The sequence below is a fragment of the Nelusetta ayraudi genome, unplaced genomic scaffold (assembly GCF_046127955.1).
Source record: "Nelusetta ayraudi isolate G7.1 ecotype Tasmania unplaced genomic scaffold, CSIRO-AGI_Nayr_v1 ptg000135l, whole genome shotgun sequence".
Taxonomy (NCBI): Eukaryota; Metazoa; Chordata; class Actinopteri; order Tetraodontiformes; family Monacanthidae; genus Nelusetta; species Nelusetta ayraudi.
In genome coordinates, this window is record NW_027466185.1 from 6,584,679 (window position 1) to 6,596,265 (window position 11,587).

The 11,587-nt window shown below is 42.8% G+C and overlaps 1 protein-coding gene across 1 annotated transcript; it reads left to right on the forward strand.

The window, feature by feature from the left end:
- Positions 1 to 4,332: 4,332 nt before the first annotated feature.
- LOC142877461 (NACHT, LRR and PYD domains-containing protein 3-like) lies at positions 4,333 to 11,070 on the forward strand. The gene is made up of 11 exons (XM_076012122.1): positions 4,333 to 4,638; positions 4,736 to 4,759; positions 4,878 to 6,627; positions 6,747 to 6,920; positions 7,047 to 7,220; positions 7,761 to 7,934; positions 8,475 to 8,648; positions 8,792 to 8,962; positions 9,086 to 9,262; positions 9,553 to 9,599; positions 10,223 to 11,070. The coding sequence occupies exons 1-11, from the start codon at positions 4,377 to 4,379 to the stop codon at positions 10,783 to 10,785; spliced, it is 3,690 nt and encodes a 1,229-aa protein (XP_075868237.1). The 5' UTR covers positions 4,333 to 4,376; the 3' UTR covers positions 10,786 to 11,070.
- Positions 11,071 to 11,587: the final 517 nt, after the last annotated feature.

Sequence of the window (11,587 nt, forward strand, 5' to 3'; positions counted from 1 at the left end):
ACATGAAGAAATATAAACCGTGTGATCCTTCGTATGGCGGATACCTTGCGAAAGTTAGGAAACAGTTGAGGAAGACATAGCGTTCAAAGCACATTAAAACTTCAACATATATTTTATATCTAAATACCTATCAACCTATCTAAGCATGCATACAAAAGCAGGAGTACGTTTATTTATATTTAAAAGACAACTGAAATATTTAATAGATTTCGCATTCAGGCACTTAGATTAGATTAGAAATGTATTGTCATTGTATAAAATACAACAAAATTCAGTGCACTGACCAGATGTGGCACTACAATTGCAAACATGTAAAATAAAATTTCAAATTGAAAAACCCATCAACGATAAACCAATGGAGTCATAATATCCTTCAATGAATGTCCTGTCCTGATTGACATGCCAGAATACCAGCAGAGCATTCTGGGATTTGTAGTATTCGTGGTACATGTGCTGTATAATAGCAACAGGCCAGCTCTAGTTGTGATGTGTGCCTTGCGGGCCAAATACAATTACACTGCGGGTGCACCTATGCACTATGACTGCCGTTGCTCTGCATGGTGTGTGTTCCAGGCAGGCACCGCCCGGTCGACATCCAGCTAATGCCTACCTCATTTTGGCTCCATGGGCATATTATCATCAACACCTCAGCCCTAGACTCTCTGGGTAAACGGTGCCACAAGCAACCTGACTGCTTTATCCACAGGGCACAGACTCTTCTCCCTGCACCCGACTGGCATACCTAAACAGCAACTCCCCCTCCTCTAAAGCTGCCTATTTGTCTGCAAAGGGCGATGTCCAGCGATACACATGACTTGCTCTTTGCTCAGCGAGCACATCATCAGGTTCTGTGATACAGGAAAACTTCATGGAATGTACATCGGCATCAAGGAGGCTCTTGGCCCTACACCCAAGAAAACTGCCCCACTTCGTGCCCTCGATGGCTCCCTGTTGACGGAAGTGCAGGCACAACTTTAAAGCTGGGCACAACACTACCGTTCCCTGTATGGCTCCTCTACAATCACAGCAGCCGTCCCACAGCTCTCTGTGCTCCACGTCCTGGACCAACCCTTCACCACCAAACATGTCCAGAGCACAGTCAGCTACCTGCAGAATGACAACTCTCCTGGTTCAGATGGAATCTCACCTGAGCTCGTCAAGCACTGTGACGCAAACAGCGTCAAGTAAATACCGTCTCACGTACAAAAAGGAAGATCGTCATGACTGCAACAACTACAGAGGAATCTCCCTTCTAAGTGTAGTCAGGAAGATGTTTGCTCACCTAATCCTGCTTTGTCTCCGCTGCTTTGCAAATTGAATTCTTCCAGGGAGCCAAGCCTGCTTGTGTCCAGACCGCTCCACTCTGAGCATGATGTTCTCCTACTCCTCTCCTGCAACTGCAAGAGAAATGCACTGCACATTTTGCACATATACGCACAAAATGTGCACATTCTTGATTATTGCTGCCAGTTTTCTATTTTTTTTTAGTATACACTTCCTTTATATTTCTTATATTTCTATGCTTGTTTTGTCAGATTGCCGCAGTACATTTGACGTTTTTGTTGTGAATGATTTGCTTGAATTTGTCCTCCATATTCTGTTCCTGTATGTCTCTCGCCACCCGCGGCAATCTCGCGTTGCCTTGATGCATGTCAGTGTGGCCTAGATTAGGCAAGTGCGCCCTCTACTGGCGACACCATGCCATTAAACAAAACAAGTGTCCAAAAATGTTGATTAATTGTGACCAATTAAATTTAATCCATTAAATTCTTTACTGACAATTAATCAATAATCGATAAACTGTTAACATATATAGCACATGATTGTTAACATCATGTTATATGTAACAGGATCATTTATGTATTTATAATATTTGTGGAAGAAGCCGGATATTATTTTGTATAATTTCACAAAATGTATTTATTAGTGTTAACGCCTGACAATTAAGCCTCCTTCGTTTAACGCGGAACGTTTGTCTCCAAGCTTCAGTCCCCTATGGACACCTGTTGGGGGCACACACCCCCTATAAAAGAGTTTTTCCTGCCTCACCTCTTCCCTTTTGTTTGTGTACTCCATTGGAGGTGGGCGTCAGTGAAGTCTACTTTTCATTTCAAAATTTGGTTGTATACGTTAATGTCAATTAAGAGACGGGGCTCCAGATATATATGTGCAGTTGATGGAGGATTTTGTGTTCCACTTTCTGTTGTCAGAATAAACGGAGACAGCCTCCAGAGCTGAACACGGTGTGGGTCACTCAAACTCAACACAACGCAAATGACACTATCCAACCGGTTACATATATATAATAGATAATTCACCTTTAATATAGCTGGAGCTTGGTTCGCACCTCTAAATCAATTCACTAAATCAGTTACTTTGACTTAGTTTCAAACTGTAGTAAATTCCACTATTCAGGAATGACTATCTATTTTCCATCCCAAAGCCAAGCCATAAATATAAATATACTGTATATTAATTTTTAAATGAAACTGGCTTTCAGGCACAGTGTTTAACCCCTCGTTATTCATATGTGCCACATACAGGAGAGATCAGAGAGACTCTGACGTCACATTGTTTCTTATCCTTTCAAGATGGCATTTAACCCTTGTGCGATCTTAACATTCTGTTTACTCCCCTTGTCCTAAGGGTCAAAAATTACCCGCTCTACCAAATCCCCAAAATAAAGCAATTTAATTTAATTTTAAATGAAAAATCTATTTTGCATGATGAAACAACCTGTTATTTATCAATTAAAATCAACTTAATTCATTTTTTATAATGTATTTTTTGTATTTTTCACAATACAAAAAGATGATCCACCAGTGAACATTACACTTTTTTTTTTTTAACAAACCAACTGTCATAACAGTTTTCTTTTACACAGTAAATGTTTATTATTGCTATTATATAAATGTGAAGTAATTACTTCTGAATTAATTATATTCATAGGGAAAAAAACAGTCAACAATCTGGAACTTTTTTGTCAACAGTTTATCTTCTATTCTATGTTTTTTTAAGTTTCATTGACGGGGTTGGTGGGGGATCGTGCTAAAGTCCTGTGGAAGGATCTTCGCAACTCTCTCTTCCTCCATGTGATCGAGCTAAACTACCTTTGCGATCGACCGTTATATCATGTAATTCATGACAGGTCTCATGCGGGCCGGACAGGGACACGCAGCGGGCCGGATGTGGCCCATGGGCCGTACTTTGCTCAGGTCTGCTTTATATCCTCTACACTGAATTTGTTTTTATGTCTCAGATTGTTTTTTGTTTTGTTTGGGAGCTTGTGTGATGTGAGGGGTTAGCTGCAGATCAAGAGTGCACATGCAGGTCAAACGCAAGTTCAATTCGTACATCAATCCAGTTTCTTTGATGTGTGTGTGTGTGTGTGTGTGTGTGTGTGTGTGTGTATTAGAGAGAGTTTGTGTGTGGCCTTTGAACTTTTTCCTGGTGTTTAAATGCTTTTATAATTTTATAACAAAGTATCACTTTTTCTAATGATTGGTTCACTTTAGGAAAAGTCATAAAATTTCAAGTTGGAAAAAGACGGTTTAAGGTATTTTTTCTACAGCTAAACATGGTAATGGGTCACTTTTGACCCGCAAGACAACACAAGGGTTAAAGCTGCAAACAAAAAAGGGAGAGTTGGAGTTCATGTTCCAGTTCAACTGACTTCATGTTTATTAGTGGCCCTGGCACCAGACTTGCTCCAGAGCATTTCAAGACAATCCGGTACTACCAGATCCACACAGATTTTTGAATCAGTCAGAATTGAGCCTACGGTTCATCAAGATCAGGGGTGTCAAACATACGGCCCACAGGCCGGATCAGGCCCTCAAACTGTTTTTTTCCGGCCTGCGAGATGATTTTGCAAAATATAAAAACTGCAGTCTGGCAACATCGCTCTCCATTGACGAACAGCGCGCATGAGCCATCTAGTGTTTATATATATCTATGCAGGAACACGCTGAAAACGACTGAAAACGATGTAGTACCTATGTCCAGCCATGTGTGGCGCTGAAAGTTTACTCTCTGAAGGCGGAAGAAGAGGAAGAACACCTGAAGGACCCCAAATATACAGTACAGTTTTGCATTGTGAGCTGTCACAATGATAACAAGTAGCGTCCATTCCACTTGACCTCACTAGGTTGGATAAACTGGATTCACTGGGTAATGAATGTGAATGTATATTTGAAGCCCACAGACTAAGAGGCAAGAGGAGTCATTTACTGTAAACAAATGCAGTAAGAGGGGGCGTTGCAAGTTTACAGTCTGTAGCTCTCGCCTGTCTTTGATAAGCTGAGCAGGAACTGAGATGACAGAAGCGGGACAAGGAAGTGGATGATCACAAAGAAATAACACGCAGCTGAACTACGATGGCTTCTATCCCGCAGCTACTCTTGAACATCTTGATGGAGCTTGTCGATCAAGATCTTAAGACTTTCCAGTGGCACCTTTACCAGAAAGGATCCGCTCACATTCCCAAGTCTAAGATCAAGGATGTAGACAGGCCAGAGACAGTGGATGTTTTGGTGCAAACATTTGGCGAGGAGGGTGCTGTCACAGTTACTCTGGATGCACTGTCGGCGATGCATTTAAATGATCTGTGCGAAACGCTGAAGGAAAAATACAGCAACGGTAAAGTGGATCTGAAAACTCGGAAAGAATGTGAGATTGAATAGAGACATATTACCGCTTGTTTACAACTACCCACTCTCTTTGTTTTCCTTATCAGTTTCAGGCAGGCAAGAAGGCAAAGGTAAGAAAATGTGTTGTTGCTTCATGTTTGCACATGCTCAGTGCTCAATCCCACAGCAGTAAAACCTGCAACGGAAAGAGTTTAATAGATTTGTTTTTTTTTTTTGTTTTTTTATCAGAAACCCACCACTGTGCAATCCAAGGAACATTGAAATCGAACCTAAGGGAAAAGTACCAGAACATATACCAGGGCTATGCTGATGAAGGGGAGACCATTTACCTTAACAAAGTCTACACCAAGCTTCATGTTATTCAAGGGGCCTGGGAAGGGTTTAGTGTGGAGTATGAGAACAGACAGCAGATGTCCAGCACCCTGCAGTCAGAAGAGACTTCCATTCAAGTTTGTGACATTTTCAAACCTCATCCGGAGAAGCGCATTCGAACTGTGCTGACCCAGGGTATACCTGGGATGGGGAAAACTGTCTGCACACAGAAGTTTACCTTGAGCTGGGCAGAAGGAAAAGAAAATCAAGACATTTCATTCGTTTTCATGCTTCCTTTCCGGGAGCTGAATCCCAACATAGGCGAGAAGGACCACAGTTTAATGCAGCTGCTGTATCAGTTCTTCCCAGAGTTGAAACCTCTCGAGAGGCTGGGGACAGGACACAAGGTGCTCTTTATTTTCGACGGCCTGGACGAGACACGTCTGCCCCTGAACTTTGAGCGAAACAAGGTCGTGAGAGATAAAACGGAGATAGCCTCGCTCGACGTCATCGTCACCAACCTCATCGCCGGGAATCTGCTCGGCAACAGCCTCATTTGGATTACATCCAGACCTGCAGCAGTTGGACGGGTACCCAGAAAGTACATTCACCAGTGGACTGAGGTCAAAGGTTTTATGAGCGAAGACAGGGAGGAATACTTTCGACGAAATGTAAGTGATGAAAATCTCGCCAGTCGGATCATCAGTCACGTCAAGTCCTCAAGAAACCTCTACATTATGTGCCAGATACCGGTTTTCTGTTGGATCACAGCCACTGTACTTACAAAAATGTTGCGCGCCAATATAGCAGGCGGCATGCCCAACACCCTCACCGAGATGTACATATATCTTTTACTACGGCAGACAGACCAAATGATGGAGGGTCATTATCCAGTGGACAGCAACAGTGTTGTTTTGAAACTAGCACAGCTGGCTTTTCATCAGCTGGCAAAAGGAAAACTGATCTTCTATGAAGCAGATTTAAGAGAATGCGACATGGACGTCGAGGAGGCCACCATCTATTCAGGGATGTGCACAAAGGTCTTTAGGAAGGACGGAGGAAGTAGTGGGGAGATCTTCAGTTTTGTCCACTTAACTGTCCAGGAATTTTTGGCCGCCGTGCATGCTCATCATGCCTACTTGCAACGAAAGGAGAATGTTTTTGTCCTTGGACTCTTACAAAAGGTGTCGGCCAAACTCCTTCCCAAGTCTTTGTTCAGTCTACACAAAACTGCTATTGAAAAAGCCCAGGAGAGTCCAAGTGGTGACTGGGACCTTTTTCTTCGTTTCCTTCTGGGACTTTCACTGAAGTCAAACCAGGAGCTTTTAGGAAGAGCGCTAAGTTTAGAGCCAAAAGGGGTGGAGGATGTGTCCAGAACGATTCAGCTCATCAAGGAGAAGATCAAGGAGGAGCCAGATGTGACGTTCAATCTTTTTCACTGTCTGAGTGAGCTCAAAGAGGAGTCTCTGGTGCAGGAGGTCCAGAACTTTGTTAGTTCAGGAAAACTCGCAGCCAATAAGCTGTCTCCGGTGCAGTGGTCCGCTCTCACATTTGACCTGATGACGTCAGAGGCAACGATGCAGGAGTTTGACCTAAAAAAGTATGCACGCTCAGAGAAAGCTTTGGTGGGGCTCCTGAATGTCATCACCTCCTCCACAAGAGCTCTGTAAGCGTACTTCCCTTCCAACTTTTTAGTCGCACTTGAGACAAAAATAAATCAAAGCAAATAATCCCAGGGTATTCCTTCCTCTAACTTCTTATCCCAAAACAATGATTGATTTCCAGGCTCGATAATTGCAAACTCACCGAAAATTGTTGCGAGGTTCTGGCATCAGGACTGAAGTCGGCCGCTTGTCAGCTGAGCGAACTGGACCTCAGTGACAACAACTTGAAGGATTCAGGGGTGAAGTTGCTCTCTGTCGGGATTGCAAGTCCGAATTGCAAAGTTAAGATCCTGAGGTCTGTTACAATTTCACATATATGGACGGACGAATGAATGGATGCAGTAGAAAGCATATTTTGTGTGATTTTTAATTTTCCTGCGAGTTGCTTATTTTTTAGGATCTTTCTCTGTCTTCCCTGCAGATTGCAGAAGTGTAAACTGAAAGGATATTGCTTGGAGGCACTAGCTGTAGCCCTCAGCGCAGAGTCCAACCATCTTAAGGAACTCGACTTGAGTGCCAATGACTTCATGGACACAGGACTACGGGACCTGTGTGTTGGACTGAAGAGTCATCGCTGCACTCTGCAAACGCTAAGGTTTGGAATCACTCGCTTAAGAAGCTTGTCCTTTGTTTTCTTTTTCTTTTTTAAAATGCTTAATTGTATTCTATTGAACTTTTATCACAATTGCAATGATTATGTACACATCTTCGCAATTGTCTTTTTTCTTTTCCTTTGTCATGTACATCCAGTTTTAGAAATAAATTACATTGCAATTACATTACAATCAAAATGCTTGTATATCTCAGTTAGATACAATTCTTTTTATAATTGTTATTATTCTAAATATAAATAATTCAATTATCACCCAGGGAAAAACTAAAAAGAACTAAAGAACTATAAATGCACTACCTCCATATTTTGTAAAATGCATTAAATATTCTTGTCTTATTCAAGTTTGTTGAATTCATAAAAAAATCAAGAACACACGGATTTCCACAAATAGGTTAGTTTAGTGGTTAATTTCAAACTCCATTATGTTATTCTCACCATTCCTGATATTTGCTGCGGAACTCCTGATTGAACTCAGTGGTGTTTGTTTTTGAATGGCTGTTGTCCTTTGTTTGCATTTTCCAGATTGCAGCAGTGCAAGCTCAAAAAGGACTGCTGCACAGATCTGTCTTTAGTTTTGAATTCAGGCTCATCTCAGCTGAAGTTTCTAGACCTGAGTAACAACACCCTGACAGATTCTGGCGTGTCAGTGCTGAGCGCTGGACTAAGTAGTCCAAACTGTAGACTGGAATCACTGAGGTCAGTGGAAACTTATGAAAACAAGTAAACTTGTGAATAAAACGTGAAGCACTGCTACTCCTCATGAGGACATTAACTTCCGTTTCCAGAAGATTGCAGGAAGATTGTGTCCTTAGACCCAATTCAATTGTGAAGTGAGGCTTACTTGAAGGAAAAATAATCTCAATTCATATGAACCCAAAATTGTGCCCTGCAGAGCAAAAACGGGTCCTTCTTAAGAATGAAGCCTTGCATGGAACAACACCACCCATCTTAAAAAAAAAAAATCTGTGGGATTTTGGGGATTTTTATTCATATAATATACAATATTGATAAGCATGCCTCAGTTGTACAGGCGAGTGAGTCAAAGGAATCTGTTGAAGTTGCTTTACTGATATTCCCTGAGTGGAATTGGGGATTAGAGAGAAGGTTGGATTTGTAAATTCTACAAACGCTGACTTCAAAATCCTTCAATTTTATCTTGCTGCTGTTATTAACGACTGGGAAGTAGCAAATGTAGCACACGACAACAACTTTTTCCAATTTCCCCCCGCCACTCAGGCTTGGCTGGTGTTGCCTCACGCAGAAATGCTGTCACAACATTGGCTCGGCTCTCAGCTGTGATGCCTCCATCATCCACAAGCTGGACCTCAGTGGGAACGACCTCAAAGGTCCGGACATACAACTGCTGTGCGCCGGACTGAGAAGTCCACACTGCAAATTGAAGACGTTAAGGTCAGCAAGATCAAGTGGGAACAAGTACCGGAATCCACATTTAAGTCAATGTTAAGATTTTGTTCTCTGAACTGCATTAAATAAATGTGTCAGGCTTACCCTTTGTAATAGCAAGTGGCTAACTTGGTGACCTTCGACTTCAGGCTACACGACTGCAGTCTTCAAAAATGCTGTGCCGATCTTGCTTCAGTGCTCAGCTGCGGCACGTCTCGGCTGAAGGAGCTCGACCTCAGCAATAATGACCTGCTAGACTCGGAAGTAAATCTGCTCTCTGCTGGACTGGCTGCTGAAAGCTGCCAACTGGAAATACTAACGTAAATCAGTTTTACTATTCACACCGAAACGATAATAATGTGGGAAGAAAAGCACTGAGTGAGGGCTACGGTCTTCGCAGCGTTACACATCTAGATATAAGTTGCGTTCATGCTCCCATGCAGGCTTTCGTTCTGTGGAATCACAGACAAAGGTGCCTCTGATTTGGCGTCTTCACTCAGCTCTAATCCAGCACACCTGAGGCAGCTGGACCTCAGTTACAACTACCTGCAGCAGGAATCTGGGTCAAAACTGAACAGTCTTCGTCAGGACAACCCACTGTGCAAACTGCAAAGACTACGGTTGGTCGAAATCTGTCAGAGACTTGTTGTTGTTTGTGACTGTCCGATGTCATTTCCTGTGCTCAATATTTGGAGTGATCATTTGACTATATTTACAAAGAAGAGCATTATGAGTAAAGGCGAATGTGTGGACTAGTATTAGAGAACTTTCTTAAGATGACTGTTTTACATAACATGCCTAATGGTTGGAGCTGCTTTTTTTTTGCAGAAATACTGTGGGTGTGTTTAGATGCAGAGAGAGTTAAAGGAGAATTCCAAAATATGTGCATCTATTATTCTCTTTTTTTCAGTGTGGAACCTAGTGCAAGGTGCTACTTAAAATCAACACTGAAGAACTGTAAGTAAGCACTGCAAACATGACACAGTTTTTTTCTCATGTTTTATACGCAATTATTATTTTTTTTAATTTGTTTATTTGAACACAAACGTGCCCGCTGCAATACTGCGCTGTTATTACGTTGTTTGTCCAGTAGATGGCAGAATAGGGATTCATTCCGAAGGAGGTACATCCCGGAAAGGTCACCAGATTATTGCAGTGCCAACAGAGAGATAACCGAGAGATAAATTATTATCTGTAGTCCCGCTGACTGTTTAGACTTTCCAGTTGGCTTGATCAATTTAAAAGCCTTCATTTTCCACCTTCTGCCAGTTATTAGACACAAGTTTGTTAATATTATCAAACCTGATTTTTCTAATCGATGGCAAATGTTTGGCAGATGTGTGCCGATGTTTATATCCTCATTCAAACACTCTTTAAAAGAAAAAAGGGACATCTCTTTCCTATCGTTCAGACAAGATTTCTAATTGACCTGATTATAAGTTTCTACATAAACTAAATGGTGTTTCCATGGTATGCACAAGGCACTTTAAGAAGGTTTCTTACGTCGACAGGCTCACACCTCACAAACGCACCCTCGCCTTCATCATTGTGTTACAAGAGCATTGTTCCGTGTCTTGCAGACGCGTGCTCGCTGACGCTGGACGCCAACACGGCGGCCGAGTCCCTCTTCCTGCACGACGACGGGAAGCGGGCGACCTGGGTGAGGGAGGGACAGCTGTACTCGAAGCACCCGGACAGGTTCGAGAGCGTCTCCCAGGTGCTGTGTCGCCAAGCCCTCCAGCAGCGCCACTACTGGGAGGTGGCGTGGCGGGGACGCTGGGTGGACGTGGCCGTGGCAGCGAGGGGGATCCAGCGGAGGGCCGGCTCACACCTCTGTGGCTTTGGCTACACGGCCCAGTCGTGGAGCCTGGCCTGCTTCGAGGACCGCTACATGGCCCAGCACGACGACAAGTCGGAAGACATACCAGCGCCCCCGTGTGGCTCCCACAGGGTCGGGGTGTACCTGGACTGTTCGGGCGGCACCCTGTCCTTCTACTGCATCTCCTCCTCAGGCTCCCTCAGACACATTTATACCTTCCACAGCGCTTTCACAGGGCCCCTGTATCCCGGGTTTGGGATGGAGGAGGACGACTGCTCTGTTACCATTTGTGCAATGGGTGAAGAGCAACCAAGCACGTCCTGAGAGAGCGGCAACAGTTTATGGGGCAGGTTGGTTCAACAATGTTGTGTGTGTAGCCATATTGTTGGCATAGGTACACGAAAAAAGAGAGAGGAATAAAAAGCTATACAACGAATGTCAGTTCTTTTTATGTAATATTGAAAATCAACTCAATAGAATTCCTGTTTACTGCTTGTTTATTTTAGTTTTAATTACAGCCCCCCAAAGAATCCACAGCCATAAATGAATCAATATTTCATTGTACTTTGATCACTACTGTATAATAAATTAAATTAATTTGAAATGTGACTTAAGCTCATTCTTATGAAGAAATGTTTTGATCTGTTTTTTTGTTTTTGTTTTTTTAATAAATGAAAGCATTATTTCCCTTCTGACAAAATTTTGTCTGAGACTTTCATTCTTAATACTAACTACAAAGACTGCATATTGGGCTAAATAGAAACTTAAGATCGTGACCAAAACAAGCAGGTAAGAGAGCAACAGCCGCATTTGGCGCATGTTGATTGGTCCCTCCTTTCCTACCACCTGGAAGACCTGCAGGGCACAAAGTGGCTGGTGACCTTTGTCCCAGGAAATCATAGCAGCAATCAGTCAGCTAAGGAACTATCGGTCAGGCTGACCTGTCCAGACAATGCAGAGAGCTTGCATACACTTATGATGAAGTATTTGCGGCGGATCACCATGGAAAGTACCTGGAAAAGGTTGGTCGAAACAAATAACGAGACAGAAAAGCTGGAGGTAGTCAGCGGTCAGGTTCAAAGAAAGAAAAGAGAGAGAAAAAAAGAAGCTGTTATCAGTTCCCTGA

Excerpts from the sequence above, each read along its gene's own strand:
- LOC142877461 (XM_076012122.1), top strand. The coding sequence starts at position 4,377 with ATGGCTTCTATCCCGCAGCTACTCTTGAACATCTTGATGGAGCTTGTC. Across the intron at positions 4,760-4,877 it reads AGGCAGGCAAGAAGGCAAAG|AAACCCACCACTGTGCAATC; the intron begins GTAAGAAAATGT and ends TTTTTTTATCAG. Across the intron at positions 9,263-9,552 it reads TGCAAACTGCAAAGACTACG|TGTGGAACCTAGTGCAAGGT; the intron begins GTTGGTCGAAAT and ends TCTTTTTTTCAG.